The sequence below is a fragment of the Somniosus microcephalus genome, chromosome 15 (genome assembly GCF_052327205.1).
Source record: "Somniosus microcephalus isolate GS21.2 chromosome 15, FLI_Smic_1.0, whole genome shotgun sequence".
In the NCBI taxonomy this organism is placed as follows: domain Eukaryota; kingdom Metazoa; phylum Chordata; class Chondrichthyes; order Squaliformes; family Somniosidae; genus Somniosus; species Somniosus microcephalus.
In genome coordinates, this window is record NC_141001.1 from 124,812,544 (window position 1) to 124,831,361 (window position 18,818).

Below are 18,818 nucleotides of genomic sequence, written 5' to 3' on the forward strand. Positions count from 1 at the left end.
CCCTCTCCCTCTCCCCCCTCTCCCTCCTCCCCCCCCTCTCCCTCCCTCTCCCTCCCTCCCCCCTCTCCCCCCTCTCCCCCTCCCTCTCCCTCCCTCTCCCTCTCCCTCTCTCTCTCCCTCCCTCTCCTCCCTCTCCCTCTCCTCCCTCTCCTTCTCCCTCTCCCTCTCCCTCTCCTTCTCCCTCTCTCTCTCCCTCTCCCTCTCCCTCTCTCCTTCCCTCTCGCTCTCCCTCTCCCTCTCCCTCTCCATCTCCATCTCCATCTCCCTCTCCCTCTCCCTCTCCCTCCCTCTCCCTCTCCCTCCCTCTCCCTCCTCCCTCTCCCTCTCCCTCTCCCTCTCCCTCTCCCTCCCTCTCCCTCTCCCTCTCCCCCCCTCTCCCTCTCCTCTCTCCCTCCTCTCCTCCCTCCCTCCCCCTCTCCCTCCCTCCTCTCCCTCTCCCTCTCCCTCCTCTCCTTCTCCCTCTCCCTCTCCCTCTCCCTCTCTCCTCCCTCTCGCTCTCCCTCTCCCTCTCTCCCTCCTCTCCCTCTCGCTCTCGCTCTCCCTCTCCCTCTCCCTCCCTCTCGCTCTCCCTCTCCCCTCTCGCTCTCGCTCTCGCTCTCCCTCTCCCTCTCCCTCCTCTCCCTCTCCCTATCGCTCTCCCTCTCGCTCTCCCTCTCCCTATCGCTCTCCCTCTCTCCCCTCTCCCTCTCGCTCTCGCTCTCTCTCGCTCTCTCTTGCACTCTCTCTCGCTCTCTCTCTCTGCTGCTCTCGCTCTCTCTCTCTGCCGCTCTCGCTCGCTCTCGCTCTCTCTCTCTGCCGCTCTCGCTCTCTCTCTCTGTCGCTCTCTCGCTCTCTCTGTCGCTCTCTCGTTCTCTCTCTCTGTCGCTCTCTCTGTCGCTCTCTCGCTCTCTCTCTCTGTCACTCTCTCTCTCGCTCTCTCTCTCTGCCGCTCTCGCTCTCTCTTTCTGCCGCTCTCGCTCTCTCTCTCTGTCGCTCTCATCGCTCTCTCTGTCGCACTCTCTCTCTCTCTCTCTTACCCCTGCTTTCCTTTGTCGTGATCCTGTTTGAACACTGCTCATTTTTACTTTTCAAGTTCTGGTGAAGGATCCAAAATGCCCGCTCTCTCCATAGATGCTGCCTGACCTGCTGAGTGTTACCAGTATTTGGTGTTTTTTTTATTATTTGTGAACGAACTGAACTTGTAGTAAAGCTTGTTTTGCTGGTCTCAACTTAGATACAGTGGCCTTATCATTAAAAAAAATTCATTCTCGGGATGTGGGCGTCGCTGACAAGGCCGGCATTTATTGCCCATCCCTAGTTGCCCTGGAGAAGGTGGTGGTGAGACGCCTTCTTGAACCGCTGCAGTCCGTGTGGTGAAGGTACTCCACAGTGCTGTTAGGGAGGGAGTTCCAGGATTTTGACCCAGCGACGATGAAGGAACGGCCGATATATTTCCAAGTCAGGATGGTGTGTGACTTGGAGGGGAACTTGGAGGTGGTGGTGTTCTCATGCGCCTGCTGCCCTTGTCCTTCTAGGTGGAAGAGGTCGCGGGTTTGGGAGGTGCTGCCGAAGAAGCCTTGGCGAGTTGCTGCACGAACTGTGGTCATTTGAACCAAGGTATAACCGAGATTAGACTGTGAAACTACTCCAGCGAAAATCGGAGCAGCAAGGGAAGAGGTTTTGAAGGAAATAATCTGTTATTCTTCTGCAGAAAGTGAATGTGTGGAATTTTGATGATAAATGTGACTAAAGATATTCATAGAATGGAGCTCCAGGCTGCCATTCTGCCCATCATATCTGAGCCTGTGCTAGTTCCATAGAACATAGAGGGGAGGTGGATTTACTATAACGACACACCCTGTTTCGAACCTGGAATTCCGTGTGGTAATTTTGAGTTCTCATGGTATTATGTTCGGTTAATACGTTAACTTCTGGACTGTATGATTATCAAACCGCTTTGTTGCGGGAGGCTGGGGCTGGTTACCGCGGCCCGACTTTCCTGTACCACTGCCGGTTTCGGGGCTTTGTTTCGGGACAGCACTCTGATATGAAGTGTTTGTATCTGACAGCGAGCAGATGTCGGAGGAGAAGATAAAGACGTGTGAGAAATGTGGTGGGGATTTCCAGACGGAGCTCCTATTCTGCACGAGTAGAGGTCTCGGGCCCTGAATGGCACGACTGAAGGTGGGTGAGATTCTCCCCGTGTGTCTGACAGATGCTTCGTTACAATGCGCGCAGTCCGCTCTGCATCTTTCCACGTTGTTCAGCTAAGAAAGACTTGCATTTACACAGCACCTTTCACCACGTCAGGACGTCCCAAAGCGCTTTACAGCCAGTGAAGTTGTTTTCTGGAGGCGTGGTCACGGTGGGGAAACACAGCAGTCAATTCGTACAATGCAAGTTTCCACAAATAGCCATGAGCTCGTAGAATGTTACAGCACAGGAGGGAGGCCATTCGGTCCATCGTGCCTGTGCCAGCTCTTTCAAAGAGCTCTCCAATTCGTCCCACTCACCCCCTGCTCTTTCCCTGTAGCCCTGCAAATTCTTCCGAAATGACCAGACAATCTGCTTCAGTGATGTTGGTTCAGGGATAAATATTGGCCCCAGAACACTGGGAATAACTCCCCTGCTCTTCTTCGAAATAGTCCAATAGGGCAGATGAGGCCTCGGTATAACGTCTCATCCGAAAGAAGGCATCTCCAACAGTGCAGCACTTCGTCAGTAACTGCCGCTCTGACAGTGCAGCGCTCCCTCAGTACTGACCCTCCGACAGTGCGGCGCTCCCTCAGTACTGACCCTCCGACAGAGCAGCATGCCCTCAATACTGACCCTCCGACAGAGCAACACGCCCTCAATACTACCCTCCGACAGTGCAGCGCTCCCTCAGTACTGACCCTCCGACAGTGCAGTGCTCCCTCAGTACTGACCCTCCGACAGTGCGGCGCTCCCTCAGTACTGACCCTCGACAGTGCGGCGCTCCTCAGTACTGCCCCTCCGACAGTGCAGCTCTCCCTCAGTACTGCCCCTCCGACAGTGCAGCGCTCCCTCAGTACTGACCCTCCGACAGTGCGGCGCTCCCTCAGTACTGCCCCTCTGACAGTGCAGCGCTCCCTCAGTACTGACCCTCCGACAGTGCAACGCTCCCTCAGTACTGCCCTTCCGTCAGTGCAGCACTCCCTCAGTACTGCCCCTCCGACAGTGCGGCGCTCCCTCAGTACTGACCCTCCGACAGTGTGGCGCTCCCTCAGTACTGCCCCTCCGACAGTGCAACGCTCCCTCAAGACTGCCCATCCGACAGTGCAGCTCTCCCTCAGTGCTGCCCCTCCGACAGTGCGACGCTCCCTCAGTACTGCCCCTCCGACAGTGCGGCGCTCCCTCAGTACTGCCCCTCCAACAGTGCGTCGCACCCTCAGTACTGCCCCTCCGACAGTGCGGCGCTCCCTCAGTACTGCCCCTTCGACAGTGCAGCGCTGCCTCAGTACTGACCCTCCAACAGTGCAACGCTCCCTCAGTACTGACCCTCCGACACTGCAGCACTCACTCAGTACTGACCCTCCGACAGTGCGGCGCTCCCTCAGTACTGCCCCTCCAACAGTGCGGCGCTCCCTCAGTACTGCCCATTCGACAGAGCGACACTCCCTCAGTATTGTCCCTCCGACAGTGCGGCACTGCCTCAGTACTGCCCCTCCGACAGTGCAGCGCTTCTCAGTACTGCCCCTCCGACAGTGCGGCACTCCCTCAGTACTGTCCCTCCGACAGTGCGGCACTCCTTCAGTACTGTCCCTCCGACAGTGCGGCACTCCCTCAGCACTGTCCCTCCGACAGTGCAGCACTCCCTCAGTACTGCCCTTCCGTCAGTGCAGCACTCCCTCAGTACTGACCCTTCGACAGTGCAGCACTCCCTCAGTACTGAACCCCCGACAGTGCAGCACTCCCTCATTACTGAGCCTCCGACAGTGCGGCACTCCCTCAGTACTGCCCCTCCGACAGTGCAGCACTCCCTCAGTACTGACCCTTCGACAGTGCAGCGCTCCCTCAGTACTGACCCTTCGACAGTGCAGCGCTCCCTCAGTACTGCCCCTCCGACAGTGCAGCACTCCCTCAGTACTGCCCCTCTGACAGTGCAGTATTCCCTCAGTGCGGCGCTCCCTCGTAAGAACATAAGAACTTAAGAAGTAGGAGCAGGAGTAGGCCATACGGCCCCTCGGGCCTGCTCCGCCATTCAATAGGATCATGGCTGATCCGAACATAGACTCACGTCCATTCCCGGCCCTCGCCCCGTAACCCCTTATTCCTTTATCAGCTAGGAAACTGTCTATTTCCGTTTTAAATTTATTTAATGTCGCAGCTTCCACAGCTGTCTGAGGTAGCAAATTCCATAGATTTACTGCCCTCTGAGTGAAGAAGTTTCTCCTCATCTCAGTTTTGAAAGGGCAGCCCCTTATTCTAAGATTATGCCCCTAGTTCTAGTCTCACCCATCAGTGGAAACATCCTCACCGCATCCACCCGATCAAGCCCCCTCACAATCTTATATGTTTCGATAAGATCGCCTCTCATTCTTCTGAACTCCAATGAGTAGAGGCCCAACCTACTCAACCTTTCCTCATAAGTCAGCCCCCTCATCTCTGGAATCAACCGAGTGAACCTTCTCTGAACTGCCTCGAGAGCAAGTATATCTTTTCTTAAATATGGAAACCAAAACTGTACGCAGTATTCCAGGTGTGGCCTCACCAGTACCCTGTATAACTGCAGCAAGACTTCCCTGCTTTTATACTCCATCCCCCTTGCAATAAAAGCCAAGATTCCATTGGCCTTCCTGATCACCTGCTGTACCTGCATACTAACTTTTTGTGTTTCATGCACCAGGACCCCCAGATCCCTTTGTACTGTAGCACTTTGCAGTTTCTCTCCATTTAGATAATAACTTGCTCTTTGATTTTTTCTGCCTAAGTGCATAACCTCACACTTTCCAACATTATATTCCATCTGCCAAATTTTTGCCCACTCACTTAGCCTGTCAATGTCCTTTTGCAGGTTTTTTATGTCCTCCTCACTCACTGCTTTTCCTCCTATCTTTGTATCGTCGGCAAACTTGGATACGTTGCACTCGGTCCCTTCCTCCAAATCGTTAATATAGATTGTAAAGAGTTGGGGTCCCAGCACCGACCCCTGCGGAACACCACTAGTTACTGATTGCCAACCAGAGAATGAACCATTTATCCCAACTCTCTGTTTTCTGTTAGATAGCCAATCCTCCACCCATGCCAGTACATTGCCCCCAATTCCGTGATTTTTTTATCTTGTGCAGTAATCTTTTGTGTGGCACCTTGTCAAATGCCTTTTGGAAGTCCAAATACACTACATCCACTGGTTCCCTTTTATCCACCCTGTTTGTTACGTCCTCAAAGAATTCGAGCAAATTAGTCAAACACGACTTCCCCTTCATAAAACCATGCTGACTCTGTCCGATTAAATTATGCTTATCCAAATATCCTGTTACTGCTTCCTTAATAATGGACTCCAACATTTTACCAACCACAGATGTTAGGCTAACTGGTCTATAGTTTCCAGCCTTTTGTCTGACTCCCTTTTTAAATAAGGGCGTTACATTAGCAGTTTTCCAATCTGCTGGGACCTTTCCTGAATCCAGGGAGTTTTGGAAAATTACCACCAATGCATCCACAATCCGTACCGCTACTTCTCTCAAGACCCTAAGATGTAAGCCATCAGAACGCGGATATATCCCCTGGATAAGTCCCATTATCTTACCGAGTACCATCTCCTTAGTGATTTTAATCATGTTAAACTCCTCCCCCCCCCATTGCCCCCTGTTTGTCCAGTGTTGGGATATTTTTAGTGTCCTCTACTGTAAAGACTGATACAAAGTATTTGTTCAGCGTTTCTGCCATCTCCATGTTCCCCACCACTAATTTCCCGGTCTCGTCCTCTAAGGGACCAACATTCACTTTAGCCACTCTTTTTCTTTTTATATAACTGTAGAAACTCTTGCTATCTGTTTTTATATTTTTTGCTAGTTTACTTTCATAATCTATCTTCCCTTTCTTAATTAATCTTTTAGTTATTCTTTGCTGGCTTTTAAATGCTTCCCAATCTTCTATCCTCCCACTAGATTTGGCTACTTTATATGCCCTTGTTTTCAGTTGGATACTATCCTTTATTACTTTACTTACCCACGGATGGCTGTCTTTTCTTTTACGCCCCTTTTTCCTCACTTGAATATATTTTTCTTGAAAGTTGTGAAATATCTCCTTGAATGTACACCACTGCTCATGTACCGTCTTACACCTTAATCTATTTTCCCAGTCCACTTTAGTCAACTCTACTCTCATACCTTCATAGTCTCCTTTATTTAAGCTTAGTATGCTGGTTTGAGATCCAACTCTCTCACCCTCCAACTGAATTAGGAATTCAACCATGTTATGGTCACTTGTTCCAAGGGGATCCTTTACTAGGATATTTTTTATTAATCCTGTCTCATTACACAGGATCAGATCTAAGATTGCCTGCCCCCTGGTTGGTTCAGTTACATACTGCTCAAGGAACCCGTCCATAATGCATTCTATGAACTCCTCAAGGCTGCCCTGCCCAACTTGATTTGTCCAGTCAATATGAAAGTTAAAATCCCCCATGATTATAGCTGTTCCCTTATTACAAGCCCCAACTATTTCCCGATTTATACTCCGACCAACAGAGTTGCAATTGTTAGGAGGCCTATAGACTACGCCCACTAGTGACTTTTTCCCCTTATTATTCCTTATCTCCACCCAAACTGTTTCACTATCCTGATCCTTTGACCCAATATCATTTCTCACTATTGCAGTGATTCCATCCTTTATTAACATAGCAACCCCACCTCCCTTTCCTTCCTGTCTGTCCTTCCTAATTGTCAAATACCCCTGGATGTTTCGTTCCCAGTCATGGTCACCTTGTAGCCATGTTTCTGTAATGGCCACCAGATCATACCCATGTGTAGTTATTTGCACCGTCAACTCGTCTATTTTGTTACGAATGCTGCGTGCATTCAGATAAAGAACTTTTAAATATGTTTTGTGACAATTTATTCCTGCTTTTACCCCCTTTACGACTCTACCTTTATCTTTATACATTCTGTCCCTTCCTGACACGCTCTGGTTTTTAATTCCCCCACTGCTACCTTGCTCTATTGCCTTCTCCGCTGATATTTTTATTTTTCGCTCTCTTGAAACCTCCCCCCCACTAATTAGTTTAAAGCCCTCTCTACAGCCCTAGTTATTCGATTCGCCAGGATTCTAGTCCCAGCACTGGCCAAGTGAAGTCCGTCCCAACGGAACAGCTCTCTCCTGTCCCAGTACTGGTGCCAGTGTCCCAGGAAGCAAAACCCATTTCTCCCACACCAGTCTTTGAGCCACACATTTAACTCTCTAATTTTATTTACCCTAGCCAAATTTGCTCGTGGCTCAGGTAGTAATCCAGAGATTATTACCCTTGTGGTTCTGCTTTTTAATTTGGCCCCTAGCTGCTCATACTCCCTCAGCAGAACCTCTTTCCTTGTCCTATCTATGTCGTTGGTACCAACATGGACCACGACAACTGGATCCTCCCCCTCCCACTCCAAGTTTCTTTCCAGCCCAGCGGAGATGTCCTTAACCCTGGCAGGCAACACAGCCTTCGGGACTCTTGCTCTCGTCTGCAAAGAACCCTATCTATCCCCCTAATGATACTATCCCCTACCACTACAACATTTCATTTTACTCCCCCCACTTGAATGGCCCCTCGTTCCACGGTGCTGTGGCCAGGTTGCTCATCCTCTCTGCAGTCCCTGTTCCCGTCCTCACAGGGAGTAAGAGCCTTGAACCTGTTGGACAAGAGCAAGGGCTGCGGCTCCTCCAACACTACCTCCTGGATCCCCGTACCTGCCTCACTCATAGTCACACCATCCTGTCCCTGACCACGGAATACACCTGAATTAGTTAATCTAATTGGTGTGACTACTTCCTGGAACACAGGCCTAGAAATTCAGTATAGCCACGTTTGGGGCGCTACAGCCGGGCGGCCGCTAAAGTTTGCGCCCGGCGCAACTTCGCGCCACCTTCGCCGATATTCAGTGGCATCGCCCCAAGAGGTTGCTGCTGCGCTAAAACAGGCGTTGCACGACTATCGTTAGGCGCTAAGCCGGTGGCACGGGGCGAAACCCCCGAGGGCGGGCGCAGCGCAGGTGCGGCGAGTTGCTGATTGACGGCAGACACTCTGGCGCTGGTGAGCTCTTAAAGGGGGAGGGTGGATTTGTTTGCCTGCCACGCCCTGCACACTGCAGCCCTGAAGCAAGGCCTGACCACTGCTGCTTGATCTGGACAACGCCCAGGACTATGGAGAAGGCCAACGTTTGCACCCATTGCAGCCCCCATTATATGTTTCCAGTCAATGCTATGGCTCTGAAGTTAAAGACAAGTGCAAAGCTGTGGCCTGAAGCCACAAGTACCTGTGCGAGTGTTGAGCCAAACCAGAAAGCTCTCTACCTTTGTCTCTCTGCAAAGATCCGTCTCTCACAAAGAAGGAGTGTTGCAAAATGGCTGCCATTTCTACTGCAGGAGGAGTGCCCTTTAATTAGCGCGCCCCGCAGCGACTGGGAACTGTTCCCCTCCACCAGTCGCTAGGGGCGCCAGGCGCGCAATAGGCCGGCGCCACTGAATTTCCGGCTTGGGGCGCACAAAGGGCGTTGGACGATGAAATGACGTCAGGATCTGCGCACGCAGCTGAGCGCGCGCAAAGGCTTTGCGCCGCCGCTAAATCTTTACTGAAGTTGGGGAGAGGCGCAGATCGCGCAGCGCCCGGCCGCTAGCCGCCTAGCGCCCCACATCTCCTCCTCCTAAGGCGTTGGCGCAAACAACTGAATTTCTAGGCCACAGAGTCCAGGTAACTCTCCCCCTCCCTGATGTGTCGCAGTGTTTGAAGCTCGGACTCCAGCTCATCAACACGGAGCCGGAGTTCTTCGAGCAGCCAGCACTTACTGCAAATGTGATCACTGTGAACATCAATGGTGTCCACCAGCTCCCACATATTGCAGCAGTAACACATCACCTGCTCTCCCATTCTATGTAATGAATTAAATTTATTGTTATTATTTTTAAATACCCTCTGCCCCGATTCTAGATGATGAATATCACACCTCTATTTAATTGAACTTACCAACTTATAAAGGTTTAAAAGGGAAGGAAAAGTACTCACCAACCAGCCAATCACCTACCAGCTTGGCTGTGATGTCACTTTTGAATTCTGACCTCCCCTTGGAATGTTGCCTGTGGAGCCTGTTTAGGCTGCCTCGCCTCGCTGCTCCGACTCGACTTGATACCTGCTGCTACTCCCGGCTGCCTCAACTTGGCCTCGCCTCGCTGCTCCGCCTCCGCGATGTCTGCTAATCCTGAGACCAAACTCTCAACAGCACTCTCTGCTACTCGCACTCAGATCTGCCCCTCCGACAGTGCTGCGCTCCCTCAGTACTGCCCCTCCGACAGTGCGGCGCTCCCTCAGTGCTGCCCCTCTGACAGTACGGCGCTCCTTCGGTACTGCCCCTCCGACAGTGCTGCGCTCCCTCAATACTGCCCCTCCGACAGTGCAGTGCTCCATCAGTGCTGCCCCTCTGACAGTGCGGCGCTCCCTCGGTACTGCCCCTCCGACAGTGCGGCGCTCCCTCGGTACTGCCCCTCCGACAGTGGGGCGCTCCCTCAGTACTGCCCCTACGATAGTGCAGCACTCCCTCAGTACTGCCCCTCCGACAGTGCAGCACTCCCTCAGTACTGCCCCTCCGACAGTGCGACGCTCCCTCAGTACTGCCCCTCCGACAGTGCGGCGCTCCCTCAGTGCTGCCCCTCTGACAGTACGGCGCTCCTTCGGTACTGCCCCTCCGACAGTGCTGCGCTCCCTCAATACTGCCCCTCCGACAGTGCAGTGCTCCATCAGTGCTGCCCCTCTGACAGTGCGGCGCTCCCTCGGTACTGCCCCTCCGACAGTGCGGCGCTCCCTCAGTACTGCCCCTACGATAGTGCAGCACTCCCTCAGTACTGCCCCTCCGACAGTGCAGCACTCCCTCAGTACTGCCCCTCCGACAGTGCGACGCTCCCTCAGTACTGCCCCTCCGACAGTGCAGCTCTCCCTCAGTACTGCCCCTCCGACAGTGCTGCGCTCCCTCAGTACTGCCCCTCTGACAGTGCAGTATTCCCTCAGTGCTGCCCCTGCGACAGTGCGGCGCTCCCTCGGTACTGCCCCTCCGACAGTGCGGCGCTCCCTCAGTACTGCCCCTCCGACAGTGCAGCACTCCCTCAGTACTGCCCCTCCGACAGTGCAGCGCTCCCTCAGTACTGCCCCTCCGACAGTGCGGCGCTCCCTCAGTACTGCCCCTACGACAGTGCAGCACTCCCTCAGTACTGCCCCTCCGACAGTGCGGCGCTCCCTCAGTACTGCCCCTCCGACAGTGCGACGCTCCCTCAGTACTGCCCCTCCGACAGTGCAGCTCTCCCTCAGTACTGCCCCTCCGACAGTGCTGCGCTCCCTCAGTACTACCCCTCTGACAGTGCAGTATTCCCTCAGTACTGCCCCTGCGACAGTGCGGCGCTCCCTCGGTACTGCCCCTGCGACAGTGCGGCGCTCCCTCAGTACTGCCCCTCCGACAGTGCAGCACTCCCTCAGTACTGCCCCTCTGACAGTGCAGCACTCCCTCAGTACTGCCCCTCCGACAGTGCAGCGCTCCCTCAGGACTACCCCTCCGATAGTGCGGCGCTCCCTCAGGACTGCCCCTCCGACAGTGCGTCACTCCCTTAGTACTGCCCCTCTGACAGTGCGGTACTCCCTCAGTGCTGCCCCTCCGACAGTGCAGCGCTCCCTGAGTACTGCCTCTCCGACAGTGCGGCGCTCCCTCAAGACTGCCCCTCCGACAGTGCAGCGCTCCCTCAGTACTGCCCCTCCGTCAGTGCAGCGCTCCCTCAGTACTGTCCCACCGACAGTGCGGCGCTCCCTCAGTACTGCCCCTCCAACAGTGCGGCGCTCCCTCGTTACTGCCCCTGCGACAGTGCGGCGCTCCCTCAGCACTGCCCCTCCGACAGTGCGGCGCTCCCTCAGCACTGCCCCTCCGACAGTGCGGCGCTCCCTCAGCACTGCCCCTCCGACAGTGCAGCGCTCCCTCAGTACTGCCCCTGCGACAGTGCAGCGCTCCCTCAGTACTGCCCCTGCGACAGTGCGGCGCTCCCTCAGTACTGCTCCTTCGACAGTGCGCCGCTCCCTCAGTACTGCCCCTCCGACAGTGCGGCACTCCCTCAGTACTGCCCCTCCGACAGTGCAGCGCTCCCTCAGTACTGCCCCTCCGACAGTGCAGCACTCCCTCAGTACTGCCCCTCCGACAGTGCGACGCTCCCTCAGTACTGCCCCTCCGACAGTGCAGCTCTCCCTCAGTACTGCCCCTCCGACAGTGCTGCGCTCCCTCAGTACTGACCCTCTGACAGTGCAGTATTCCCTCAGTGCTGCCCCTGCGACAGTGCGGCGCTCCCTCGGTACTGCCCCTCCGACAGTGCAGCGCTCCCTCAGTACTGCCCCTCCGACAGTGCGGCGCTCCCTCAGTACTGCCCCTACGACAGTGCAGCACTCCCTCAGTACTGCCCCACCGACAGTGCGGCGCTCCCTCAGTACTGCCCCTCCGACAGTGCGACGCTCCCTCAGTACTGCCCCTCCGACAGTGCGGCGCTCCCTCAGTACTGCCCCTCCGACAGTGCAGCACTCCCTCAGTACTGCCCCTCCGACAGTGCGGCGCTCCCTCAGTACTGCTCCTTCGACAGTGCGCCGCTCCCTCAGTACTGACCCTCCGACAGTGCGGCGCTCCCTCAGTACTGCCCCTCCGACAGTGCGGCGCTCCCTCAGTACTGCCCCTCCGACAGTGCAGCTCTCCCTCAGTACTGCCCCTCCGACAGTGCTGCGCTCCCTCAGTACTGCCCCTCTGACAGTGCAGTATTCCCTCAGTACTGCCCCTGCGACAGTGCGGCGCTCCCTCGGTACTGCCCCTGCGACAGTGCGGCGCTCCCTCAGTACTGCCCCTCCGACAGTGCAGCACTCCCTCAGTACTGCCCCTCCGACAGTGCAGCACTCCCTCAGTACTGCCCCTCCGACAGTGCAGCGCTCCCTCAGGACTACCCCTCCGACAGTGCGTCACTCCCTCAGTACTGCCCCACCGATAGTGCGGTACTCCCTCAGTGCTGCCCCTCCGACAGTGCAGCGCTCCCTGAGTACTGCCTCTCCGACAGTGCGGCGCTCCCTCAAGACTGCCCCTCCGACAGTGCAGCGCTCCCTCAGTACTGTCCCACCGACAGTGCGGCGCTCCCTCAGTACTGCCCCTCCAACAGTGCGGCGCTCCCTCGTTACTGCCCCTGCGACAGTGCGGCGCTCCCTCAGCACTGCCCCTCCGACAGTGCGTCACTCCCTTAGTACTGCCCCTCCGACAGTGCAGCGCTCCCTCAGGACTACCCCTCCGACAGTGCGTCACTCCCTCAGTACTGCCCCACCGATAGTGCGGTACTCCCTCAGTGCTGCCCCTCCGACAGTGCAGCGCTCCCTGAGTACTGCCTCTCCGACAGTGCGGCGCTCCCTCAAGACTGCCCCTCCGACAGTGCAGCGCTCCCTCAGTACTGCCCCTCCGTCAGTGCAGCGCTCCCTCAGTACTGTCCCACCGACAGTGCGGCGCTCCCTCAGTACTGCCCCTCCAACAGTGCGGCGCTCCCTCGTTACTGCCCCTGCGACAGTGCGGCGCTCCCTCAGCACTGCCCCTCCGACAGTGCGGCGCTCCCTCAGCACTGCCCCTCCGACAGTGCGGCGCTCCCTCAGCACTGCCCCTCCGACAGTGCAGCGCTCCCTCAGTACTGCCCCTGCGACAGTGCAGCGCTCCCTCAGTACTGCCCCTGCGACAGTGCGGCGCTCCCTCAGTACTGCTCCTTCGACAGTGCGCCGCTCCCTCAGTACTGCCCCTCCGACAGTGCGGCACTCCCTCAGTACTGCCCCTCCGACAGTGCAGCACTCCCTCAGTACTGCCCCTCCGACAGTGCAGCGCTCCCTCAGTACTGCCCCTCCGACAGTGCAGCGCTCCCTCAGTACTGCTCCTTCGACAGTGCAGCGCTCCCTCAGTACTGCCCCTCCGACATTGCGGCACTCCCTCAGTACTGCCCCTCCGACATTGCGGCACTCCCTCAGTACTGCCCCTCCGACAGTGCGGCGCTCCCTCAGTACTGCCCCTCCGACAGTGCAGCGCTCCCTCAGTACTGCTCCTTCGACAGTGCAGCGCTCCCTCAGTACTGCCCCTCCGACATTGCGGCACTCCCTCAGTACTGCCCCTCCGACAGTGCGGCGCTCCCTCAGTACTGCCCCTCCGACAGTGCAGCGCTCCCTCAGTACTGCTCCTTCGACAGTGCAGTGCTCCCTCAGGACTGCACTGTGAGTGTCGGTCTGGATTAGACTCTCTAATAGTACACGCCCCATTCCAGGTCCCGAGCCTTTAATCAGGTAGCCTTGTGTTTATGGCTCTGAGCTGGAAAGCCAGTGATGTGCGAGTTCAAATCCCACCATAGTGATATTGGATTTAAATTGCTGATGATTTGTGAACTGTCACTTTGTTGTAAAAACCCAACTGGTTCAGTGATGCCCTTCTGGGAGGAGAAGCTGTCGCTGCTCCCTCGTCTGGCTCACACGTGACTCCAGTCCCACCCTATGTGCTTGAAACTAAATGCACCTGGGAATGGGTAATGAATACAGCCGTGCCCATGTGACCCACACAAATAAACAGGAACGTGTGGAATAAAAACAGAGAATGCTGGAAACACTCAGCGGGTCAGGCAGCATCTGTGGAGAGAGAAACAGGGTTAACGTTTCAGCTCAATGACCCTTCGCCAGAACTGCAACCGTGTGGAACCTTCCCTCATCCCTGCTGCATCAAGTATCCGTCCAGAAACTATAGACAGAGAGAGGAAGGAACAACAGCTAATTTAAATAAAGTTAGTTGACCAGCCTTGGCATTGCTCCAGGATAAAAGTTAGAAAACATTTTCTCTCTTCCAGTGACTGAGTCTCTTTTCTCTCCCACCTTCTCTCTCTCTCTCTCCTACCTTCACTCTCTCTCTCTCTCTCCTTCTCTCTCTCTCCCACCTTCTCTTTCTCTCTCTCCTCTCTCTCTCTCCTTCTCTCTCTCCCACCTTCACTCTCTTTCTCTCCCACCTTCTCTCTCTCTCTCTCTCCTCTCTCTCCCACCTTCACTCTCTCTCTCTCTCTCTCTCCCACCTTCTCTCTCTCTCTCTCTCCTCTCTCTCCTTCTCTCTCTCCCACCTTCACCCTCTTTCTCTCCCACCTTCTCTCTCTCTCTCTCTCCTTCTCTCTCTCTCCCACCTTCACTCTCTCTCTCTCTCTCTCCTTCTCTCTCTCTCCCACCTTCTCTCTCTCTCTCTCCTCTCTCTCTCCCACCTTCACTCACTCTCTCCCACCTTCACTCTTTCTCTCTCCCACCTTCTCTCTCTCTCTCTCTCCTCTCTCTCTCCCACCTTCACTCACTCTCTCCCACCTTCACTCTTTCTCTCTCCCACCTTCTCTCTCTCTCTCTCTCCTCTCTCTCTCTCCTTCTCTCTCTCCCACCTTCACTCTCTTTCTCTCCCACCTTCACTCTCTCTCTCCTCTCTCTCCTACCTTCTCTCTCTCCTCTCTCCTCTCTCTCCCACCTTCACTCTCTCTCTCTCTCTCTCCTCTCTCTCCTACCTCCTCTCTCTCCCACCTTCACTCTCTTGGTGCGATTTAGGACACACGGGGGGGTGGGTGGCGGCAGCAGAGTTTTGGATGAGCTGGAGTTTACGGAGGGTGGAATGTGGGAGGCCGGCCAGGAGTGCGTTGGAATGGTCGGGTCTGGAGGTGACAAAGGCCTGGATGAAGGTTTCAGCAGCGGATGAGCTGAGGCGGGGCGGAGACGGGCGATGTTACGGAGGTGGAAGTAGCCGGTCTTAGTGATGGAGAGGATGTGGGGGTCAGAAGCTCAGCTCAGCTCAGGGTCAAATAGGAGGCCGAGGTTACAAAGAGTCTGGTTCAGCCTCAGACAGTGAACGGGGAGGTGAATGGAGTCTGTGGTGATGGTACGGAGCTTGTGGGGGTCTGTGAGGCTAAGGGGAAAGACAAGGGGAGTGGGATTCATTGGAGATATCCTTGAAGGAGTCAGAAACAGGCCATTCAGCCCAACTGCTCCCTGTCGGCTTTTTTCCGAGTGGCAGGCAGTGACTAGTGGGGTACCGCAGGGATCGGTGCTAGGACCCCAGCTATTCACTATATATATTAATGATCTAGACGAGGGAACTAGATGTAATATCTCCAAGTTTGCAGACGACACAAAGCTGGGTGGGCGTGTGTGCTGGGAGGAGGATGCTGAGAAACTCCAGTATGATTTGGACAGGTTGGGTGATTGGGCAGATGCATGGCAGATGCAGTATAATGTGGATAAATGCAAGGTTATTCACTTTGGTGGCAAAAACAGGAAGGCAGATTATCTGAACAGCAATAGATTGGGAGAAGGGGAAGTGCAACGAGACCTGGCTGTTCTTGTGCACCAGTCGCTGAAGGTAAGCATGCAGGTGCAGCAGGCGGTTAAGAAGGCAAATGGTATGTTGGCCTTCGTAGCGAGAGGGTTTGAGTACAGGAACAAGGATGTCTTGCTGCAGTTGTACAGGGCCTTGGTGAGACCGCACCTTGAGTATTGTGTGCAGTTTTAGTTGCCTTATCTGAGGAAGGATGTTCTTGCCATGGAAGGAGTACAGCGAAGATTCACCAGGCTGATACCTGGGATGGCAGGAATGACGTATGAGGAGAGATTGGGTCGATTGGGCTTATACTTGCTGGAGTTTAGAAGAATGAGAAGAGATCTCATTGAAACTTATAAAATTCTGACAGGACTGGACAGACTAGATGCAGGAAGGATGTTCCCGATGGCGGAGGAGTCCAGAACCAGGGATCACAGTCTAAGGATAAGGGGTAAGCCATTTAGGACAGAGATGAGGAGGAATTTCTTCACCCAGAGAGTGGTGAACCTGTGGAATTCTCTACCACAGAAGGCAGTAGAGGCCAATTCATTAAATATATTCCAGAAGGAGTTGGATATATTTCTTAAGGCTAAAGGGATCAAGGATATGGGGAGAAAGCAGGGACAGGGTCCTGAATTTGGATGATCAGCCATGATCTCATTAAATGGCGGAGCAGGCTCGAGGGGCCGAATGGCCGACTCCTGCTCCTATCTTCTGTGTTTCTATGCTCCACATGAGCCTCCTCCCATTCTTCATCATCTCAGCAACATAACCTTCTATTCCTTTCTCCCTCATGTGCTTATCTAACTTTCCCTGAAATGCACGATGGGCCAAATGCCCTCCTGTAGGGGGGGTGTAAGGCGGGTTTTTGGGAAGGGTGTGTGGGGCAGGGGGGGTCAGGTGGGTGTGGGGCGGGGGGTGTAGGGGGAGTGGGACGGTGGGGGTGGGAGGAGTGGGGCAGGGGGGGTCAGGTGGTTGTGGGGCGGGGGGAGTGGGGCGGTGGGGGTGGGAGGAGTGGGGCGGAGGGGTGTAGGGCGGGGGAGGTGGGGAGTGGGGGTGGGGGGTGTAGTGAGTGTAGGGTTGTTCTGGATGAATTAAAATAGGCTGAATATTCTTCCTCATCTGTGAGTATCTTCTGACTCCAATTTTTGGTATAAAGTCAATCACCTTTGGTTTTGCAGCCGCCAGGACCTCCCCGACTCTTCAGCATGTCCACAACATCTATAACGTAACCGGGAATCTTGTCAGTGGCCGCTGTACCATGAATATACAGGAACAGGTAAATCTATACGAACATACGAATTAGGAGTGGGAGTCGGCCCCTCGAGCCTGCTCCGCCATTCAATAAGTTCATGGCTGATCCGATTACTCCACATTCCCGCCTACCCCCGGTAATCTTTCACCCCCTTGGTTACCAAGAATCTATCTACCTCTGCCTTAAAAATATTCAAAGACTCTGCTTCCACCACCCTCTGAGGGAGAGAGTTCCAAAGACTCACGACCCTCTGTGAGAAAAAAATTCTCCTCATCTCTGCCTTAAATGGGCGACCCCTTATTTTTAAACAGTGACCCCTAGTTCTAGATTCTCCCACAAGAGGAAACATCCTCTCCACATCCACCCTGTCCAGACCCCTCAGGATCTTTCAATCAAGTCACCTCTTGATGTGCCAAATAACTGCCTGAATCCGTGAAGTTAAAGCTTAAGACAGAAGCCTTTTATTAAATAAGAATCATGGCAGAGTTAACAGAGTACATCATCGACCGAGCCCTTGGTAGAACATACCAGAAGAGGGGCGGGGCCAGGGAGGAGCATTAGTTGTTCCCCCCGGTGGAACATTCCAGACATTACAAGTACAAGTACAAATATCAGAACACAGTTATTTCATCACATTCACCCCCTGCTATAGATTCAGTCTGTCAGGTGGTCTGAGAATCCTCTGGGAACGACGTAACTCTTGCTGAGGCTCCTCCCGGAGTACTAACTCCGGTTCATTCGAATTCCCAGAATCATCAGTATTTTCCACACTGAGGGTTTGTGTCTCTGAAGGTCCAATACCACGATTGAAAACTCTACTCTCAGAGTCGAACTCTTTTCGAGCTCCAGCAGGTGCAAGATCTTTAATAGAGACTGTATCCTCTCGCCCATCCGAATATTGAATGTACGCATACTGGGGATTAGCATGGAGGAATTGTACTTCCTCCACCAGTGGATCAGTCTTGTGGCCTCTCACATGTCTGCGCAACAACACAGGGCCCGTGGTCGTCAACCATGTGGGTAACGATACTCCATTAGTAGCTTTTCTTGGAAAACTAAACATCCTTTCGTGAGGAGTGGCATTCGTCGCTGTACACAAAAGAGACCTTATGGAATGCAGCACGTCTGGCAGGACATCCTGCCAGCGAGAGGTCGGCAGGCCTCGTGACTTCAGAGACAGTACGATAGCCTTCCACACTGTCGCATTTTCTTTCTCGACCTGCCCGTTACCACGAGGGTTATAGCTGGTAGTTCTACTCGTTGCAATCCCCTTCGATAGCAAAAACTGTTGTAATTCTTCGCTCATAAAGGAAGAACCCCTATCACTATGTATATAGTTAGGCATGCCGAACAAGGAAAACAGTTGGCAGAGGCATTTAATTACAACAGCACTAGTCACATCCGGACAGGGGATAACAAAAGGGAACCGAGAGTACTCGTCTATAATATTAAGAAAATAGACATTACGGTCGCTCGATGGAAGGGGACCTTTAAAATCGAGACTCAAACGCTCAAATGGTCAAGTTGCTTTAATAAGATGAGCTGGCTCGGACGGCTTATAGAAGCGGGGTTTGCATTCAGCACAAACATGACAGGTTCTGGTCATTGTCCGGACCTCCTCAATAGAGTAGGGTAGATTGTGGGACTTAATGAAGTGGTTCATTCTGGTAACACCAGGGTGGCAGAGTGCGTCGTGGAGACTTTGAAGCTTATCTGTACCTAGACTAGCACATACTCCTCGTGACAAAGCATCCGATGGCTCATTAAATACTCCAGGCCTGTACTGGATATCATAGTCATATATTGACAGTTCTATTCGCCATCTTAAAATCTTATCATTTTTGATCTTGCCTCTCTGCTTAGTATTGAACATAAAGGCCACAGATCGCTGGTCAGTAATGAGCGTAAAACGTTGGCCAGCGAGATAATGTCTCCAATATCTGACTGCTTCAATAATTGCCTGTGCCTCCTTTTCCACTGAAGAATGTCGAACTTCTGGTCCTTGC

At 54.1% G+C, this 18,818-nt stretch overlaps 1 protein-coding gene across 1 annotated transcript in view; it reads left to right on the forward strand.

Annotated features, from left to right (window-relative positions):
- LOC147107213 (leucine-rich repeat serine/threonine-protein kinase 2) overlaps nt 1–18,818 on the forward strand; it is a gene marked incomplete at its 5' end in the record, with an annotated part of 193,741 nt that overhangs the window by 165,447 nt on the left and 9,476 nt on the right. The window contains 3 exon segments of the mRNA XM_086007547.1: nt 2,049–2,134; nt 2,137–2,163; nt 16,739–16,836. Of these exon segments, the coding sequence (XP_085863673.1) occupies nt 2,049–2,134; nt 2,137–2,163; nt 16,739–16,836 (211 nt within the window).